Here is a 22,541-nt window from a genome sequence, read left to right as displayed (position 1 = left end):
TTTATGGAATATTTTTCAAAATGACTTTTCTGCATAAAAAAAAAATAATATGTTCACCATGAAACTCTTACACTCATGAAAGAACGCACATTTTCTACAACGAAATAGGCTGAATCCACAAGATACTTTAGAATGTATGAGAAGAGGTCTCGTTCGTCAAAAAAAGAGGGTCTTCCAGTAAAATTCTTAAAAACAACTCAAAACAGCAAAATATACTGTATGGAAATAATAGAACAAACTTTGAAATTTCAGCAGATGGGGGAAGGGGTAAAACTCTTCTCCTGGGATAGACTTTTTAGAAAGTTGAAACAGTAGCTTCAAAATTAATCTTAGGATATCATGCGTATATTTGCGTTACAGCGCTTAAGCACAAAAACTAATTTTGATTGAAAAAACAAAACAAAAAACTGATCGAGTCACAGTACAACCTCGAGGAGCATCATCATTTCCACCATTGAATATGTTTTTAACTAATAAACACGTGAAAATTTACTGCAAGTAGAATTTGATACTAATACATCTTGAAAATAACATAGCTCATAGCTGAAAGGATTAATTGGTATGCTACATACAATGTTTTGCTGCATAAGTCAATAAAATGCTACGCCTCATATATACAGGGTATACCAAAAAGATTGAAAGCCCTAAACTATTTGACTCAGCATAACTCTTTTTGTAGAAACAAATTAGCCGTACTAACGATAAAAGTAAAATTGAACTTCTGAAGAACAAAATTATCCTTAAGACAACTTTACAATTTGAAGGTATTAAAGACGAGGAGGCGAAAAGACCCTTTAGAAGGGTCTGGAAGCAAAAAAAAACCTTTTTGCTTCCACAAGAGACAAGTCAGTGATAGACAAAAATACGTAAATGGGGAACATAAAGAATATCGAGTAAATTCTCTCATCATTAATCGCCATCGTGCGCTGGATTCAGGATCCTTTGTCTGAGAGGACACGGGTTCGAATCCCAGTGTACACAATTCTTTAGTTTGGGACGAGGGTCAGCGGCGTGACTCAGTAAGATTAACCAGAGTCGACCCAGCTCTAAATAGGTACCTGGAGAAATCTGGGGAAGGTAAACAGGAAGGGTGTGCGAAAGCACAGGATGGTTGGCCCCCAGCCCCCCATTGCACTTCCTGGCTGAAGGGCCAAGAAACGGAGTTCAGCACCGCCAGTAGGGACTGTAAAGTCTAATGCTGTATTCTTTACCTTTACCTTTTATTAATCGCCATGAAGAGTTGCCTTTGCTTGAAATTTATGGTTTAACGGAGCACTGCCATGCCAAGTTGGTTCAAACTGCACTGTAAGATCTTTAAGACTCGTTAGCGCTTCGAATGGCATTCCTGACAATTATTCCTTTTTTTCAACACTGGTATTAGTTTAAGAATTTATTTATTTGGGGGCTGAAAAAAATTGGCTAGTAATGATGGATCAAGAAGTACAAGTACATAAGCATATATTCAGATCAAGGGGGAGGGGAGGCTCCTAAAGCAAGGCGAGTAACAAAAAAAAAATCCAAAAACATAGGAAATTCATGAAAAAATGGCATTTTTGGGCAGAGCATTAACATGAAGCCTACCAATGTAATTTGGCTTGAAACAGTGTACACATTTTTTTTCGGCTTTTTTTCACCCATTATATTCCGGTTTTTCAGAAACTTGGGGGCCCTTCAGCCCATTCTTGAGAGACACCCCTCAGTCTTCTCCCAATATCCAGCCATTTTCACTAGGTTAAAATACCTACATAATACAAATTCACAAATAAAATGAATTTTAATGCGTCATTTGCCTCAATCCTTTGAGCACAAGCAATGGTCTATGTATTCTATTCATAATGTGTAGTTTACCAATTCTACGAAACTACTATCCCCGGCTTTTTAACTACTCATCAACAACAAACCTGATGCAAATGAAACCCAATACCCATATTCCTTAAATCATTGAGCTGGTTAAATCAATCAAATTCATTAAAATACACAATGAGGGAACCTGACAAAGCGGCTACACAGCTAATTTTGATTACTACGCATTAATCATCTAAAAACAAGTAGCTCAAGCTTTTTTGTTTCTTAATTTATGTCTTTGAAGCGCCGAATTTTTTTATAGTTGTGTTGCTAAAATATTTTTGTTTTCATTCTTGGTATGCGATTCTTATTTTTAGAATTTTCTTTAATTTCATGCTTTCAGAACTTTTCTTTCAATTCTTTGCCTTCAACAAGCAAAGGATGAGCCTAAAAAATTTTGACATAAAAAAAAGAGTAAATTTGAAATTAACAAAATTAGCTTATGAATGGCTCAATTGGCAACGTTGGGTATTGTAAAAAAAGAAAAAAAAAAAAGAAACAACTTACGCTCCAGGTCCATCCCAAGTCCATGATAAAGTGTCGAGTCTATTAGGATACTTAATGCACACAGGTTGTACAGCAACTCCAGGATAAAATGCACCAGGCTTAAAAGTGATTAGTGCTTTTCTGTTGGAACAAGTTCCCTCAGGAAATATCAAAATCTAAAAAAAACAAAAATTAAAAGCAACTGTTAATCGATAATCAAATGTAGTAAAATGTTGTCTACGCTTGAAGCATAGATGTATTAAAGAAAAAAAGCTTGTCTTTTACCTCTCCCATTTAAAATTTCGCCTCTACGTTCTACTAGAACCACCATTAGGTTCTCGTACTTAAGAATTTGCAGACCAAGCCAGTTTTACTTAATCAACATTGTGCTTCAAACAGTTTTACTTAATCATCATTGGACTTCGCCAGGCTTTAGTCCACCCACTGGTTGACAAGCTTAACATCCCTTATGAGTTTCAAACTAATGTTAAAGCACCTCATCAACATTCAGTTTATCTAGGCTTCAGGCATTCAAAGGTAAAACTACCTAGTTTTGCACCCAAAACCAAGTGGACTACCTTTACCTTTCATTGCTTTACAAGTACATAAACACAATCTTACAGCTTTCCAAGGATCCTGCGTGGTAAAATTGTCGGTAAAACTGAATTTAGTTACTTTGAGAAACAGAAAAAGTGAAAAAATGACTAGTTGCAAAGATCCTTAGGATCAGACAGTCGAAGTAAAAACCGGTAAACGTTAGTTTTCTACTTTTTCATCACAACCCAATTTATTTTTAATTGTTGCTGTACTTTCATTTTTTTTCAAGCTAATATTTATCTTTAATTGGTATTAAAACAGCCAAAACTCAGAATTAATCTCAGACACAATGGAAAACCAATTAAAATTTTGACTTTTTGACCAGACAGTTAGAATTGGTCAATCCTTTTCTTCTTTTTTTTTATCCAGATTTTGAGACCCTGATTTATTCTTCTATCATTGTTATACAATATCTCTTAAGCAAATTCCGAGTAGGAAGAGCCCATGCAATCCAGACCTTACCTCAAACTCACAAATCCAGCTTCAAGGAACTTAGTTGAAAGTTTCTATTTTACAGATAAAGTAGTTTTCTTTTTCTTAAGCGCTTTTTGAAAGTTCTCAATTGTACTTTTCTTCCCTTTTATTTCTCTGCGTCTGGCAGTAGCTTCCTCATACTGCCTTATTTATATGCGCCTTTTACTCATTCGCTATGCTGACTAAATTAATTCGATACACTAGTATATTTTATATATATATATATATATATATATATATATATATATATATATATATATATATATATATATATATATATATATATATATATATATATATATATATGTGTGTGTGTGTGTATAAATGTGAAAGGCTAATGATTTTCTTTTGATTCATAAAGATTTCCGTATATACTAGTTTCTGGAAATTTCCATAATAGTTTCACAATGCTTTTTTCGCAAAGACTGTATTGATAATAGCTTGAACGTGGTTAAATATTCTAAAAGGAATAAGCATAGAGTAAATAATCAAGTTTTTTTTTTTATTAAATTATGAAGTAAAAAGCAATGGCGTTGCGCCTACGGCCGTACGTGTTAACATCGCAAGAAATACAAAGATTAGTCAATTGGCTGATGAATATCAGTAATAATTCCTTTTTTTGCACTTTATTTCATATAATATATATTTTTCGATTTAGTCTTACAGGTAACTTGCTCATTTCCAATCAACAATTAGTTCTTTTAACTTTCAAATAAAATGTTTCAACTCTTCAACTATTAATCTTTGCTCTGTACCTGTTGCCAGGGGTCCTCAGATGTTGCTCGACGCACCATCTCTTTAATTGTATTAGCTCGAGAGTTGGGATCTTCTCTTTCTACATATATTGGCTGAGTGAAATTGATCAATTCTAAAAAAGAGTAAAAATATACGAAAAAAAAAATGCATCATTTGGAAGAACATAGAAGCAACAAGGAAATCTGTAAAAAAAAGGAGAAAATAGACGTAGAGAGAGTGTCATATGACCTGGAAGAAACAAACAAAATGGAAACCAAAAATCGACCCCGAAGAGGCCAGAAGGAAAAGCGACATAAAAAGTCGATGCAGCCTAATTCTAACCATTTATGACACCAAGCGCATTACGATGCTGCTAACAAGATTTAAAACATATATTTATGCTTTGATGCATATAGTGCGGTGATGGAGATCCAAAAATCTTCAAGAGATATTATTCTTAATGAAACTTTGATTACTACCCCAAAACCGAGACCAAGCACATTGATTGCTTCAATTTCCAGCATCTGATTCAGTTTTCAAAGTCTTTAGAAGCTTCTGCTTACAGCTTCTCATTTTCTCACTAGCAAAAAGTCAGAAAATAAAGCTTTAAGTACCAAAAATCGTCCTTAACATATTTTGAAGATTAGAAAATATTCTTATTCAAACAACTAAACATTAATAACAGTAAAAATCAAGAAAATATATTTTTTTTTTCTCCTGCAATGACAAAGGCAACCGAATTCACATGTCAGTTTGACGACAGAGCTGATATCAAAAGCGAAGTACATTGAGACAAGACAGAAATTATTCATTATTCTTATAAATAAGCAGCCATTTGAAATCAATTCGGCATGAACAGCCACAGAAGAATGAAGGAATCACAAGCCAAATAATATTTTTTATTGACACCAAAGGTATAAATTCTTTACCTAGTAAAGTATCAACTTTTTCCGAAACATCACGAAATGTTGCAGTTTTCGATTTCGAGAGGCGATGAATCCCTAAACCACCCCCCCCCCAATGCTATTCAGGTGTCAATACCAAAATAAAGTGTCTGCAAAAAAAGGAATTTTCGACATCGAGAAGGGATGATTCCCAACCCTGATACTACTCGAAGTCGAAACCAAATCATATTCTCTGTAAAAAAGAAAAAAAGTTATGATCGATTTCAATTTAGGTTATTTGGTTGTGTAGAAAATAAAAAAATAACGGGAAAAATTTACTTTTGAATTGGGACAAATCCGAAATAATAGTGGAGGAAAGATACGCATAAAAATGGTCAAACCTCGGGGAAATTGCTACAGATTTTTTTTTCTTTTACCAAAATGTGTAGAAAAATCAGTTTAATCACACACAAAAAATCCCCCCGAATCCCCCTTGCACAAGTATCCCAAATTTGCCCTTGAAGGGAAAAAATGAGGGGAAAAATCCGACTTTTGGGTTTATAAATATTTTTGAATTTAAATAGTCGTTTCCTATCAAGTATGCCGACTCCAAATCGGAATTCAGATTTTCCTTTCTTCCGTATCCTAATGCACATTTCCACCCTTAAAGGGCGGGGGGGGGGAAGGGCAAAACTCGAAATTAAGAGGTTGTTGCAGTATTTGGCCGTTTCCTTAGGAATCAATGGTGGTGAATTTGAAAATGAAGTTAAAACTTGATTTTACATGGTCAAGTACCTCATCCTACCTAAATCCGATGTGAAAGTTGACCTACGTGAACTAGTTATTTTAATCATTTGTCGGTTGATTCACCATTTCCTATCAAGCTAGGAATGGCGCCTTAGAATATGAGTCTCGAACAGTCTAATTTCAAACCAGCATTCCAGACTCCCCCTCCAGTTTGCGGTTTCCATTCCTTAGTGTCATTCTTTAGGTGATCTAATCAGTAGATCCTTCTACCATAGTACTTGCTAGATGATTGGCGTGTTCAAGGCTATATACAAGGTTTGTGCCGTTTTATATACTTCCGCAAAGACAAAATAATAAACTGGGATCCGCGAGCGTTGATTAGAAGTATTTAGTGAGATAGTGTTTAAAATTATGCTTCTGAATTTGGAAAAGAGCGGATATTCATTTCTGCTTTTCAACTTCATTTGTGCAATGCCATCTACTGTGTACCATTCAAGCTGAATTTGTTCTTCTAGGTGGCGATGGGTTGAATTCCGATTGGATTGTGCCTGGATTTACTGAACAAACAAGTTGTATGACATAATCAGTCTCTTTTTCTTCTGGAACCGTCAATGAAGAGAACATGGTCTGCCCGATATGCCAAAGCAGCATCAAACCCGGTGAAAACACTGCCATATTATCCGAGAAAGGAGCCGATGCCGTGAATAACGCAAGCAAAGAAAGAGGTAGTAGCATAGCTGTGACGACTGGAAATGAAGTCCACACCGCATGTCGTCGTAACTTCTGTGACAGACGTCGGATCGACAGAGAAAAGAACGCTCAAAGGAAACTTGAGCAGAAAGAACCGGTTGCAGCCCCCCCCCCCCCGACTAGATCTTCAGCTCCACGCTTTGATTTTTCGAAGAACTGCCTATTCTGTGGTCAAGCAGTGAAATTATGCGAGATCACAAATTGTGAATTCGCTGAAGCTTATGCAGCACGAACTCATAGCTTCGACTACACTAGCTTAGTGAAATGTGTAAGAACAGGAACGATCAGCGGACCATGACAGTGCTTGGTCGGATAAATTCAAAGACTTCTGACCCTCATGCAGAGGATGCCGTTTATCATCAAATATGCTCAGTGAACTTCAGGACAGGAAAAGAGATTCCACAAAAATTCTGTGGTCAAGAAGAAGTGAGTGACGTGAATACACCATAGAAACGGAAGGGAAGACCGTGCGATAGTGCAAGGAAAGCCGCTCTTGAAGAAGCGCTTCGGTGCTATGCCAACAGTGAAGAACTTGTACCTCTGACGATCATTTTAAGAAAAATGGCTCATATTCTCTCTGAAACTGATTGTGATAGTTTGGCCTACAGTTTTCGTCAAGCCAAGATTTGCTAGTCAGTGAGTATGGCGAACAAGTGGTTGTGCCCGATTCAAATGGGAAAGAGACACTCGTAACATTTAGAGATACGGTTGACAGGACATTACGAGAATTTCACCAAGAGAAAAAAGCAGATAGTGAAAACGGAGAAAGGGATCAGCTCATCAAAGTCGCTGGAAAGATAATAAGAAGTGAAATTAAATTCATTACGACAAGGAAGGATTCCTACGAATTTCTTAACGAGATATCGTCAGTACAGAAGTGTTTGAACTTCGTGTGCCCATCTCTTTGTCTACTGCTTTTATCGATGGGGGTCGACACGCCTCGTCTAATATCTTCTATCGGACAGGCTATAATGCAGGCATGCAGACCACGTGGTTCAGTGTCTCCTGTACAAATAGGACTGGCTTCGCAGCTGCATTGCCATTTCTCATCCTGATTTTTAATTGACACACTGCATAATCTTGGCTTCTGCTCTTCGTTCTCAGAGGTAAAAAAAAAATTTGAGAGATGTGCAGCAGTAAATCAAGCGTTGTTGGAAGAGTCCGAAGAGAAAACACATTTTTTTCAGTATGTAGGAGACAACGTCGATCATGACATTGCTACTATCGACGGCCTGAATACCTTTCATGGAATGGGACTTATTGAAGTGTCTACACCTGAATTGCCGGAAACGGAGCTTTCAGTGTCAAGAAAAGAAGTAAGTGGAAACGAGATGAAGTCAATCGGCACCGTGCCGTTCTACACCTACCAAAAACCCACCAAGTCGCAACCAAGGACTTTTGTTTGCTTGACAAACAGTGGTGACACTCATGACAATGAATGGAAAGGTGAAACGCTCTGGCGCATCTCTGGCTTTTTTCAAAAGCTCACACATGAGCTGGTCGGCGTTTATGTGGTCAACACACCAAAAACTACCTCATCCACGAAAGTCGAATATTCGTTTTTTGCCAATGATTAACAACAACCCAAGCAATATCTCCTGTGTTTATTCTACACTTATGCATGGTAACGAGCGCGCTAGTCGAGCTGGAAAAACTCTAGTCATTACCTTTGATCGACCGCTTTAATGGAAGGCGAAGTGTGTCGTAGATGCAGAGCCTGCCACAAGTGCTTTAAGAAATGCTAGTGTTGTCCTAGGTGGATTTCATACACGCATGAGTTTCCTAGGAGCCATTGGCTTCCTTATGGCTGACTCGGGACTTTTGGAAATCCTAAGACAAGTATACGCGCCTAACACTGTGCGTAGTATAACACCTGCCTTGTGCGAGTACAAGGCAAAGCTGTCTCTCGTGCTGTGCGAGGCCATGGTCTGTTGGAGGTAGCCCTTTATACGAACCTTTTATCATCAGAACTGGATAGCAGAGCGTTTGATGGCAATGACATGCTACCAGAACCCCTTGAAAAGGCAAAACAGGTTTACGAGTCGCTCCTTGAACAGGAAGAGGATGATAACGAAGACGAGCACGAAGAAGAATTAGCTTTAGGTTGTACTTTAAAATCAAAATGTTCTTGTGATTAATTTACCTGAGTTCTAAACGTTCCTTTTTATAACTAATTGATCTGAAGTTTTGATCAGCCCCTCATTTTACAGGCCCCTTAGAGGTGAAAATGAGGTAAAGAGTTTAAAAAAACCTGCTCATTGACCTCATATCTGGCAATATGGTACTTTATTTGATATAAAATGATCCTTTAGCCGCAGGAATTATCCGGCAAATAATGACTTGCGTACTTTACTTCCCCCCCCCCTCCCCCGTTCTGTGAAGGTGAAAACTGATACTGGGGTACGTAAAACTTGATTTCTGACGTCGGATTCGGATTCATCATGCTTGATTTGATAGAAAACGACCACTTAAATCCCAAAATACGTCCAACTAGAAATTTCGATTTTCCCCCTTCAGGGGGGGGGGGTTCGGGTAGTTGTGCAAGGGGGATTCGAAGGATTTTTTTGTGTGATTAAGCTGATTTTTCTGAACATTTTGGTGTAAAAAAAAATTCTGTTGCAATTTCCCCGAGGTCAAACCGTATTTTTCCTCCACTATAATGCAATTGAGTAGTTTTAAGGTTTCACCATCTGATATAACAGAGCCATAAGAAAAATATTGCCAGTAGACTATGAAAACTTTGTATCTGCATACTTTTGCAAGAACCTCTTCAATGCATTTCCACATAGACAGTTTTCAGATATGTGTGTTGGTCTAAAAATTGCTGTAATGGGTTTCATGGATCGAGAGCAATGAGCACGTGGAATATCAACTTTAATATTAATTCTCAGCTTTAAACAATTTGCAAAAAATATATAAATATATATCCAATGGTGATATAATGCATCAAATTTACAGTTTTGAAACTACTATATTTTGAATTTGAACAGACAAGCTACTGTTTGAAAGTTTACAACAGATTAAAACATTTCATTAAAAAAAAATGATTTTTATAATTATAATTTTAATATAGTTTTAGAAGAAAATTAAAATCAAGAGAAGACGTTAGTTTTACATTCTATTGAAAAGAAAATTGCAATGAATTTGAAAATTGCAAAACATAAACAGAAAAAAAAAACACAATTAGTTAAACTGGTTTGCATACATTCAGAAAAGTTCGTAGAACGAGTCCCAATATCTTTCCTGGCTTAAGGTTAATCTTCCCTGTGCAAGATTTTAGCATGCTATTTTTTCTGCAGTGTTATGGTTTAATACTTTTCAGGGCCGGATAAAGGAAGATAGAAACGATTGAGTCTAATCGGGCCCATATTCGAAAGGGTCCCACGTTACCATCAAAATGAACAAAAAAAAGATTTTGATATTTAAAGTAAATTGTTTTTGACGGCGAGGGATAAATTATGAGTTATTCAAATAATTAAAAATATATTTATTTAAGTTTCCATTGCTGGATGAGCTTTATTAATGTACTTACTATTATATGATATATACTTTACGCTTTAGTTTTATCACTTGTGATAAAAATAAAGAAAAAAAACTTGGGCGGTCAATTTTTTTTTTATCACTTGCGTATCTTATTATGGACCGAAAATCCTCTTTCAATGTTAGTACATTATTATTAAAAAAAAAAAAAAAATCAGATAACTTAAATAATTATTTGTTATACATGGGTTCTAGACAATTAATCCATAAATATGTTTCCATAAATAAGTCTTTTTGTATTCTATCCAATAGGAACTATGCATGATTTTACATTAGGCTATTATTATTATCATTCTTTTTACACCGATCAACTTTTCATGAGGAAAGCCAATCAGAGACATAACATAACATTCTAAACTTGAGACATCAAAGGAAAGCGATAGGAATAAGGATAGCTAATCAGAAACATAACAGGACATAACATAATATTTTTAACTTGAGACACTGGAGGAAAGCGACACGAAATAAACTGAACAAAATTTGAAGATAAACAATGGTTTGTTAAAGTACAACGTAAACGGTGTGACGCAAAACACTTCTCAGCCGCCAACCCCTTCTTTTCCAACTTCCGAAAATCCATACATCGCTTTCTATCCAGTCTCAAGCGTAAAATCAGTGCCAAAACATAAAGAGTAAATAAAGAAAGAAAAAACTCAGAACGGACATGGACATCAAAGCAAGCAAGCAAGAAAGAGAATACGCTAAGCAATGCAATATTAACAAAAAGAAGCGCCAAATTTAGTAGATATTGTCAAACTAAATAATGCTGATCAACCTGCTGCTCCACAAGTGAACCTAATAGTACCAGAATAATTGACAGATTTAATGCAAGACAGAGCACACAGCATAGAGGCATATATAATAACATTTGAAAGTAGGGCCCAACTGTTATTTTTAAATAATACAGCTTTGCCTCCCTATATCTTATATCAGAAAAAAGGAAAGTACAAGCTCCGTCGGAGCTTCACAAGTAGAACTTCTGGAAGGGTAGCCATTTATCAGTCGGGTGAGGTCCTAACGACCCGACCCTCGGGTTGGGTAAAACAGGATAGTTTTATATATCTTTTGTGTTTATTAAACACTAACTTTGGTGAAAATCAAACACCAATAGCGAAATATGTACTTAGCGGGTTTTGATTTAGATCAGTCATACTGCAATCTTAATAGTTTTTAATTAACGAGATTCATTTCCTTATAACCACGAATAAGCATTTAGCTGGTTTTGCTTTAGAATAGTCATACTGCGATCTTAATGATTTTTAATTATGAATGTTTGATCCTTTTTAACCATTCTTTAAAGAATTCCTGAATGATCACATGTCGGGAAAAGCACAATATCAATATAAGCAAAGTTACAGGTGAGGGAATCGGAGAGGCTACTTTAAGCATTCCCATCATACAGCTTGGAATTGTTGCTTGCATCAACCTGCTTCCAACAAAAAAATAACTCGTCCACCATTCAGGGCCTTTGGGATAAGGAAAATCAGTAGAACATATAAATATTCTTTTTCTGAACCGCTATAGTGCAACTTTAGTATCACACATATGTATTAGACAATCACAGAGACCCTTAAACACCAACTTTATTTGAAACCCAAACATCATTTGTGAAATGTATGATAAATGCCTTTCGCTTAAGGACAGTGCCTAAATTACTTTAAGAATTTGTAATGGTTAACATTTAATTACTTAAGATTGTCGGGGAAGGGGCTGTAGGAAGTAAGCACCCAAGGGTCCGACTTTGAGTTCTCCAATCCTACAGATTCAAACTCTTTTACAAAATAATTTGCATGTGATAAAACAATGGAATAAGATACTTCTGTATTCAAAGGCGTCTGCAGGGTGTGGATCAGAATGGTCCACAAAATGGGACCATTCGGACAAAATGGGACCATTCGGCCATAAAATGGCCGAAATTTCGAAGATTTTTTCATCAGTGTGATTGAAAACCTACCTTCCCATCCAGCCCAAATTCTTCATAAAAGTAATGCTAAAAATTATTGCAAAAACTGCAGCCGATCAAAGATTCAGGATAGACAAGTTAATTCTAATCTTGCCTAAAATTTAAATTACAACGCAAGGTTTTAAACAAAAAACCCTTGAGATAGTTGGAGATAGATAGAGATAGATGGAGAGTCATTCAGATCGCCCCTACAAAAATTTCACCACTCGGTTCTTACCCCCCCCCCCTGCCAAACTCTTTAAACGAAGAGCTATATATTGCTTGACCCTCCAAGAGATTCCCTTCTCTTCTCTGGAACTTATCCTACCAGAAAGAAGTTCCAAGTTTCAGCACAATCAGTCTATTCGTTTGGGAATACATGGCAAAGAGACACTGAACAAAAAAACAAGAGCTAAGAGCTCATATGGCACTTGTGACGAGGTCGAAAGAGCCAAGAGCCAAGAGCTCATATGGTATGAGCTCTAGCAAAAATCTAAGAATCAATAGATTGATTTAAAAGAAAAATCAGAGGCTTAACGCCGGTCGGGATTTAAAATAAGAGCTCTCAGTTACGAAGTCCTTCTAAATATCAAAATTCATCAAGATCCAATCACCCACTCGTAAGTTAAAAATACCTTAATTTTTCTAATATTTCCTCTCCCTTCTGCCCCCAGATGGCCGAATCGGGGAAAACGACTTTATCAAGTCAATTTGTGCAGCTCCCTGACACGCCTACCAATTTTCATCGTCTTAGCACGTCCAGAAGCACCAAACTCGCCAAAGCACTGAACCCCACCACCTAAGTCCACCAAAGAGAGCGGATCCAGGCCGGTTACGTCAATCACGTATATACAACTTTTATAAGCGTTTTCCAAGATTTCCGGTTTCCCCCTCCAACTCCCCCCAATGTCAAAGGATCTGGTTGGGATTTGAAATAAGAGCTCTGAGACATGAGTTCCTTCGAAATATCAAATTTCATTCAGATCCAGTCACCCGTTCTTAAGTTAAAAATACCTCAATTTTGCTGATTTTTCAAAATTAACAACCCCCAGCTCCCTCAAAGAGAACGGATCCGTACCAATGTTTAATCTCGTATCTATAACTTGTGCTTATTCTTCCCATCAAGTTTCATCCCGATCTCTCCAAAGGGTTTTCCAAGATTTCCGGTTTCTAAGATTTCTGTTTTCCCCCTCCAACCCTCTATGTCCCCAGATCCGATTCTAACATGGAGCATCTGAGACATAAGATTCTTCTATATATCAAGTTTCATTAAGATCCGATCACTCATTCGTAAGATACCTCGATTTTCACGTTTTCCAAGAATTTCGGTTTCCCCCTCCAACTCCCTTCAATGTCACCGGATCTGGTCAACATTTAAAATGAAAGTTCTAAAGCACAAGATCCTTCTAGATATCAAACTTCATTAAGATCTGATCACCCGTTCGTAAGTTACAAATACCTCATTTTTTCTAATTTTTCCGAATTACTCCCCCCCCCAACTCCACCAAAGAGAGCGGATCCGGTTATGTCAGTCACCTATCTTGGACTATCTTGTGCTTATTCTTTCCACCAAGTTTCATCATGATCTCTCCGCTTTAAGCGTTTTCCAAGATTTACGCCTCCCCCCCCCCTAATGACACTGGATCCGGTCGGGATTTGAAATAAGAGATCTGAGTTTCAAGGTCTTTCTAAATATGAAATTTGATTAAGATACGATCACTCTTTCGTAAGTCAAAAATACCTCATTTTTTCTATTTTTTTTTTAGAATTAATCCTCCCCCCAACTCCCCCAAAGAGAGCAGATCCGTTCCGGTTATGTCAATCCCGTATCTAGGACTTGTGCTTATTTTTACCACCAAGTTTCATCCCGATCCCTCCATTCTGAGCGTTTTCCAAGATTTTAGGTTCCCCCCAACTTCCCCTTCGCCGAATCCGGTCGGGACTTAAAATAAGAGCGCTGAGAAACGACATCCTTCTAGACATCAAATTTTATTAAGATCCGATCACTCCTTCGTAAGTTAAAAATACCACATCTTTTTATTTTTCAGAATTAACCCTCCTCCCTCAAAGACAGCGGTTCCGCTCTGGTTATTTCAATCACGTATCTATACTTATATCCGATCACTCCTTCGTAAGTTAAAAATACCTCTTTTTTCTAATTTTTCAGAATTAACCGTCCCCCCCCCCAGCTCCTTCAAAGAGAGCGGATCCACTCCGGTTGTGTCAATCATGTATCTAGGAGGTGCTTATTTTTCCCACCAAGTTTAATCCCGATCCCTCAACTCTAAGCGTTTTCCGAGATTTTAGGTTTCCCCCCTTCAATTCCCCCAATGTCTCCGGATCCAGTCGGGATTTAAAATAAGAGCTCTGAGACACGATATTCTTCCAAACTTCAAATTTCATTAAGATCCGATCACTCCTTCGTAAGTTAAAAATACCTCATTTTTTTCTAATTTTCAGAATTAACCCCCCTCCCCAACTCCCCCAAACAGAACAGATCCGTTCCGGTTATGTCAATCACGTATCTAGGACTTCTGGTTATTTTCCCCACCAAGTTTCATCCCGATCCCTCCATTTTAAGCGTTTTCCAAGATTTTAGGTCCCCCCAATTTCAGCAGATCTGGTCGGGATTTAAAATAAGAGCTCTGAGACACGATATCCTTCCAAACATAAAATTTCGTTAAGATCCGATCATCCGTTCGTAAGTTAAATACTTCATTTTTTCTATTTTTTTCCGAATTAACCGCCCCCCCCCCAGATGGTCAAATCGCGAACGACTATTTCTAATTTAATCTAGTCCGGTCCCTGATACGCTTGCCAAATTTCATCGTCCTAGCTTATCTGGAAGTGCCTTAAGTAGCAAATCCGGATACAGACCGATAGAATTTGCAATTGCTATATGTCACTTGGTTAATACCAGTACCATAAAAAGTGAAGCATAAAACGTTTAGATTGCGTTATATACATTTATATAGTTTGCAGAGCCAGATTTATTGCGTTGGCCAAAAATGCAACAAGTCTTTTACACAGCCCAGTCTCGTGATTTGTTACATGTACCTAGCCCTTGTTGAGCAAAATTTAGCCAATTCAATGCATGCGCAGGGACGAAGATTTTGCAAAGACGGCGTTCCCATTTAGTAGGGCAGTATTTGGTAGCCAATGAACCTTCCAATGATTACTTTAATTTTGGAAACCTGATAAAACATCTATTTCTGCTACTAAATACTATTTATCTGAAGAAATACTGCGAATTCAAAAGCCTGGTCAATCTTCTGCAGAAAGCACCAAGCTCCATAGCACTAATATATCAAAATCGTTACGGCGGGTAAAGTAGGAAGCGCACAGAGAAGTGGGACAGAAATTCGACGTCACAATCCTGAAGCACCCAAAAGCAGACTTTTCTAGTGACAATCCAATAGTTTTCACGGAAGATTTTACAAAAAAAAATGGGCAAAAAAGACAAAAGACCTTTTTTTTAGCATGACATGACCAACTTTATGACAACATTTATATAATAACAAATACCAAATTGATCAAAAAGGAAAAAAGATTGAAAGCAAAACAGTAGCATCAATTCACGAAAATGTAGCGCGGGGAAGGGGGACTTTTTTCCAAGATCTATGGGGGCGATTTCTTTTCAATTTTTAAATGGAAATTCCAGGAACAGACATTTTTTAATTACAATACCCCCCAAAAATATTTCTAATAATCTAGAGGGTAAATGCCCCCCCCCCCAATTGAAACCCCTGAACCAAAGCAATTTTTGTTTACATTTATAATTGTTTTACCCCGTTAGAAAGCAGCTAAAAATATTTTCTGTCGTTTTTATACAAAATTGAGGCAAAAACAAGCATAAAATTATCTTGAAAAAACGATACAAACATACAGATACATGAATATAATTCCCATTAATGCCCACAGATATGACCATACTATTGTGGATGACTATGGGAAAGCTTAAAATCGCAGAGTGATACCCTTACCCATCCATCAAAACCAGGATTGTCACACAGAAAGTCTTCAACTTTCAGTTAGTTACGATCCATAAGCAAAAATATAGCCGAAATAAAAAAAACACGTGCAAACGAGTTGTAACTTACTGCCTAAAAATGGGGTTAATTTACTTTCAACCCGACTGATCAAATGAGGTAGTTGAATCCAATATATAACAAGTGCATCAGCAAACGTTGAATGTGGTCCAATGACCAAAATGGGAGCTTCTGAACGTGTTGCAATTCGCCCTTTAATACGCACTCTATAACCAATGATCCGGAAGGCCAAGCGACCACAGAAATTTATGCCAGTTGCAAAACAGCTGTTATACACAAAGCTCATAAAATTTCTTGCGGTATAGAAACATTTAATTTTCAGTAACCTAAGAACTCCCTAATATTAGAAAATATAGCTGATGATTAGATACTACTTCCGACCCAAAATATTAAACTTAGTTGATTTCCGCAACATGAAATAACGAATTCATAACGAATAATGCGTTCGTTATTTCCTGTTCATTAAACAGGAATGTTTAGATATGAAGTATTGCTTTGAATACAAAGAAATGAAACAAGAAGGCCTAAACAAATAACAGAAAATCAACAAAAATAGAAAAGATACAAAGATACTGAAAGTTGTTCAGATTCCTTATGTTGTTCAATCACAATTGCTATAAATGCTTTAAATGAAACTTTTACGATATTCTATTACCCCAATTTAAGTTCCAAAGTTCGCTCTATTTAGAATAGTTTACCAACAATTCAATGCAATTAATGTCTTAGTTACACAATCAGTGGTAGGTCCAGTGGAGAGGCACGCGAACCGTCCGGTAAAAAAAGAATATGATTATTGTTGAAAAAATAGACATTATATAATCATAAGACAGTTTAGCTGGGTTTATTTTCAAATGCACTTTATTTTCTCAGTAAATGATCATTCTGCAGCAAAGCAAAATAGACTTTAAAAAAAGAAAACAGATCATACCGGCATGTCAAATCCCAAACGAAAGCTAAGAGCTCATATGGCACTAGTGACGAAGTCGGAAATGCCAAGAGCCAAGAGCTCATATGGCATGAGCTCTTCTAAGATTCTAAGAATTCTAAGCAAAATTCCAAGAATCAATAGATTCATTAAAAGGAAAATCAGACGCTTAATGCCGGTCGGGATTTAAAATAAGAGCTCTCAGACACGAGGTCCTTCTAAATATCAAAATTCATTAAGATCCGGTCACCCATTCTTAAGTTAAAAATACCTCAATTTTTCTAATTTTCCCGAATTAACACCCCCCCACAACTCCCCCAAAGAGAGCGGATCCGTTACAATTATGTCAATCACGTATCTAGATCTTGTGCTTATTCTTCTCATCAAGTTTCATCCCGATCTCTCTGCTCTAAGCATTTTCCAAGATTTCCGGTTTCCCCCCTCCAACCCCCTATGTCCCGAGATCCGATTCGAATTGAAAATAGAGCATCTGAGACATAAGATCTTTCTATATATAAAGTTTCATTAAGATCCGATCACCCATTCGTAAGATAAAGATACCTCAATTTTCACATTTTCCAATATTTCCGGTTTCCCCCTCCGACTGCCCCCAATGTCACCGGATCTGGTTGGGATTTAAAATAAGAGCTCTGAAGCACAAGATCCTTCTAAACATCAAATTTCATTAAGATCTGATCACCCGTTCGTAAGTTACAAATACCGCATTTTTTCTAATCTTACGGAATTCCCCCACCCCAACTCCCCCAAAGAGAGCAGATCCGGTCCGGTTATGTCATTCTCGTATCTTGGACTTGTGCTTATTCTTCCAAACAAGCTTCATTCCGATCTCTCCACTCAAAGCCTTTTCCAAGATTTCCGTCCCCCCCAACACCCCCCCCCCCCTAATGACGCTGGATCCGGTCGGGATTTGAAATAATTTGAATACTGCCAAATTTCATCGACCTAGCTAAACCGCCTAAACTAGCAAAACCGGGACCGACCGACAGAATTTGTGATCGCTATATGTCACTTGGTAAATACCAGGTGCCATAAAAACTGATGCTCCCAGGGGAAACAGAAGTCAAAATTATTGCACGAGTCACCATTTCAACGATAACGATGGTAGCTTAGAATACGTCAGCATTAGTCGTTGATTTAACTCTTAAGCAAAAAAAGGTTCTCCCAAAAAATAAGAGAAAAATCACCACTGCAGTCAAATTAGACCCTTCATCTCATTCAACAAAGGGCGCGAGAGTAAAGTTTTGAATACTGAATGAAATTAGCATTTTCCATTCCTTAGAAATAAAGGTCAAATCATATAAAAAGTAGTTTGACTATACGTTCGAGGGATGGAGACCTCGGGTGTAGGCCCCCCCCCCCCAAAAAAAAAGATGGATTAATAATCACTGCCCTTGCTACAGCTTGAGAAATGAATTCCAAACGAATTTCAGGAGGTTTTTTTTTTACTATTTTCAATACCCACTAACCCCTACACTCTGAACCAAAACCGAATCTTTCTCTAAAAGGAGAAACATACGTAAATCTTTCTGCAATTTATGAGCAGACCCTTATTTGAAAAAAAGGAAAAACACGTCATCAGTAGCAAGAAAAAAGGGAAAGGAAGCAAGGAAAATGAGGAAGTAACCCATTCCAAAACATGAACAGAATATAACTCCACTTTGATTAGAATATAACCCCAGCAGGTTGATCAGGCATTTTATGTAAGAAAGAATTTGTATATGACAGATAAAGAAGAATCACACAAATTTCAACACAGCCAAGAAATACAAAAAGAATAAATGTTGCTCTTTCAAAAAGAAATCAAGTAATACTGCCAGTCGAAATCATGCCTATAGCTATTAATTATTTTCATTTCTGAGGCTTCATGAGTCATTTCTTCCTTTTTTCACACAAACCCTTATTTAACATTCCAAATTACTTATTAAGTCATATACCACTTCAAATTAACTTTTTCGACCTTCAGATAAAATTTAAAGTTAGTTATCTATAGCAATATTTTTGGATCAAATCGGTCAGTATAAGTTCTTGTTATGCCTCCTAAAGAACTAATGAAAAGGTTTTTTGAGACAATGGAGAGAATCCCTATAAATACTAGATTATGGTGAAACTGTATTTTTCTAAAGCTGGGCTTTCGAATTATACGTTAGCAACGGCGTTAAATTTCTAGCCTTATCAACCAAAAAAAAAAAAGAAGTATAATATAGCAACGCAAAATTGACAACAGGGATGTAACGGTATTGGAATCTGATACTAATTAAAACAGATTTATTCTACGTGAGAAAATTCGACATTAAAAACATAACAAGAAAAGTTTCGATTTTAAATATGGTCAGGAGAAGTTTTATTTCTTTTTTAACGTTTTCAATTATAAAAAAAATATTTTCAAGAATTTTTTTTCAAGTCTTAGAAGAAATGCAAACTTTTCAACCATACAAGACTGCAATTTTTTTTTAGCTGAACGTCTAAGTTGGACGGTACATTTCTATTAAAATTACTTAAATAGCTGTAGCTCTTCAAGCCGAAAGCCATAGTTAAAACAATCATGAAAATTAGATTAAATTATACTGTAAACCGCCTTTAAATATCATTTGACAATCTTAGTTGGACAAATGTAAATGTCACAGTTTCAGTGCTATTTTATTGAGTGTCTTCGGCGGCAAAACAAATAAGTAAAGAAATAAAAAAATTAGATGAAGTTTAACGAAAAAAGCGAAAACAACATTTTAAGCTGACAAGTGAAATCATCTTAAGTGTGCTCTTATTCAAGTATTTAGTAAAAAGGACAGCTGAAAATTAAAAGCATATTAAAGTAAGAACAAACTCTCTTTGAAAAGGCAACATTTCACAGAAAGCAGTGCATTAGGGAAGAAAGCGAAGCTTGACAGTCGTACTTCCAAAAAACGGCACTTTCTTCACTTCTTCTTTGGCAACAATGCTGGGTGATCCTAGGAAGACAACTACAAGTGCATCATAAAAAGTTGAATGCGATGCCAATGCCAGGATGGGTGCTTCTCTCGCCGTCGCTTGTCTCCCTTTTACTTTTACTTTATTGAAACCAGAACAATAGAAGAGCCACACCATTATCTGAGATATAATGGCTCGCAACGTTCTTAGAATAGAAAACGATTATAATATGATTGCATTTTGTTTAATTATTGAGCATTTTATTGATATTATACTACACATTCTAGTTGATAGATGAACATTACGGTCCTAAAAATTTTTGTATTTAATCCTTTTTTATTGTAAGAGCGTACCTTGGCGTATCGGTCAGTCTAACTGTATTTAAGGCAGTTTTCAACACAGATATCAACGCGCTATGTGATTAAGTACAGTTTTCATTTATATTGTCATCCTGATCACTGTTAAATCCTTAATTATTAGTTACCCTGATATGCCAATTAGTGTCTGAGACGCCCTTGGATATCTTCCTTCCGATTTGTCCCATTCCAAAGCTCTATAGATCACAATTTTTGATACATTCTATTGTTCTAACCGTAATTCCAAAAAAATTGTTTTTACACATAACGTGCTTTGATTTACTTTTAAATTTTGGTATTTTTCACTTTTTATTTGGACTATAGTAAAAGAATTTATATTTTGTATTACTAAAACAACCTTATACACGATGTTTTTTATGTGTTTACTATTTCTTAAGTTACAACTAATCGAAAAATTCATACTATTTCACTACGTTGTCATTTAATGAGACAATTCTGGTGCTACTGTAGCAGCTTTTTAGATACTCATTCATCCAAGTAATTCCCATTTATGAATATATGAGAATGAAGCCTTTCAGCATACATACTTAAGAACTATGTCGAATCGGAAAATATTCTAGTTATTGATTTTTTTACTTTTATTCTTGAGTGGAATTTTGCTTAACAACTACAATTGACTTTAAGACCCAATGTTGCAATTCAGTAACACAAAATGGTCCACCTACTCCGAAATCTTCATTAAATACGTAGAAAATTTTATTTCTTTTTTTGGAGGGAGGGGACAAATTCGAAAAAAAAACAGGTTGACAATGCGAAAATCTTTAAAACATTCAAAAGTTGAAATCTTAGGAAATTTGCCTAACCAAAGCTACCCCCCCCTTGCGCACTTGCCTGTTCTGTACATTTGGTTAGGTTTGCTTAAGTAATGGACTGAAACATCTTTATCTTCATTCATCTAAGTTATTCTCTATATTGCTCTCCCTTCCTTCACTAGCATAAGTATTAACATACTTGAGTCTATATTCAAAATGTTGCAGAAGTCAGTACCACATCTTCAATATAGCAAGAAATATTACGATTAAAAAGTAACCTGCATGACTCTTTACTAAACTGACAGTTTGGACTATTCTTAAAACTGATTTTTTTTTTTTTCTTTTAACGTGCGTTTTACTTCTAAAGTAGCGATTACAGATAAGGCTTTAAACTTTCAGACATATTATCCAGGTTCTGTTTGTAAATAAAGCATGCAATAAAGCAGTCAACGGAATAAAATTTATGACGTGGAAATAAAATAAACTATACAAATATTGTTAATGAAACGAAGTGAGATTCACTGGTGGCTTTGATTTTAATGCACGAGACATCATACGGACAAAAAGCAGGTCGTGTTTTCTGATGTACTCGAGTATGGATAGTATATCAAGTGCATATTAGAATGGACTTTGTGAAAATTGCAGCAACAAAAAGTGTTAGTTGTTCAAACAAGAAAAAATGTCACTTTTTAGTATTGATTCTTACTTCAAAGAAAAATTTCGTTACTGTTTGGAGTCTATTCAATCGTGGTTTTCGGCATTAAAATCTTAAAAAATCCAACAAGGCTCGCGACTTGCAACTGTATGTTGTTCTTTCTGCAGATCTGCAATTACATCACCTTGAAAGAGATTATCTCAGTCTCAAGTTGTGCCCTTCTCTCCCTAATGCTTCTTCAGGTCAACCTATGTCCTAGCTTTCCTCTGTGGACCTCCTTTACTTGTTTTCATCAATCAAATTACCAAATACATAACACATGAGCGTTAACTTAACGTCTGTTTGACATCTGATAAAATAACGTCTGTTTGACACTCATAACTTGCAAGCTATTTTGAAAGTTGCATTCCCTTGCCGTAAAAAAAAAATCAAAGCGCAGCACTTACAGTGAACCATTTATGTGTTACAACTTCGATGATCAGTGAAAAATTTCAAGTTATAACTTCAATGATCAAAGATGCATAATGAGTTTTCAGGCAGGACGAATCGAAAGGAAGCACCTATGGACTTGTTAAATTTTCATTTGAAAAGTATAAAAAATTTAGAAATTTATTGAACTCCTTAATTCGTAAAGCCAAGTGTATTTATTCCCAGAAGCTCTCCAAATTTGGCAAGAATATAAGAAAAACCTGGCAACTTACAAACGCAATTCTTCATTCCAATTCCAAAAGAAATAACTTGCCCAATACATTAATTTTTAAGAGGGCAGTAATACCTAATAGTCAGGTCATAATGGATGAATTTTACTCTTACTTTGCATCAGTAGGGAAATCAATATCTGAAGATATTTTGATTAGT

At 36.3% G+C, this 22,541-nt stretch overlaps 1 protein-coding gene across 4 annotated transcripts in view; it reads right to left on the bottom strand.

Annotated features, from left to right (window-relative positions):
- LOC136036100 (lysophosphatidylcholine acyltransferase-like) overlaps positions 1-22,541 on the bottom strand; it is a 98,754-nt gene that overhangs the window by 45,598 nt on the left and 30,615 nt on the right. For 2 of the 4 annotated variants that reach the window (XM_065718099.1, XM_065718098.1), the window contains exons 4-6: positions 16,101-16,315; positions 4,158-4,270; positions 2,353-2,507 (exon numbers count right to left, since the gene is read on the bottom strand). In XM_065718099.1, coding sequence (XP_065574171.1) covers positions 2,353-2,507; positions 4,158-4,270; positions 16,101-16,315 — 483 coding nt within the window. Of the gene's footprint in view, positions 1-2,352; positions 2,508-4,157; positions 4,271-16,100; positions 16,316-19,886; positions 20,105-22,541 lie in introns of all 4 variants that reach the window. The other 2 variants (XM_065718097.1, XM_065718096.1) reach the window with 1 other exon arrangement.

This window comes from Artemia franciscana, chromosome 15, assembly GCF_032884065.1.
Source record: "Artemia franciscana chromosome 15, ASM3288406v1, whole genome shotgun sequence".
Lineage (NCBI taxonomy): Eukaryota > Metazoa > Arthropoda > Branchiopoda > Anostraca > Artemiidae > Artemia > Artemia franciscana.
Note: the sequence above shows the minus strand (reverse complement) of the source record. Positions and strands in the feature narration are given on the sequence as shown.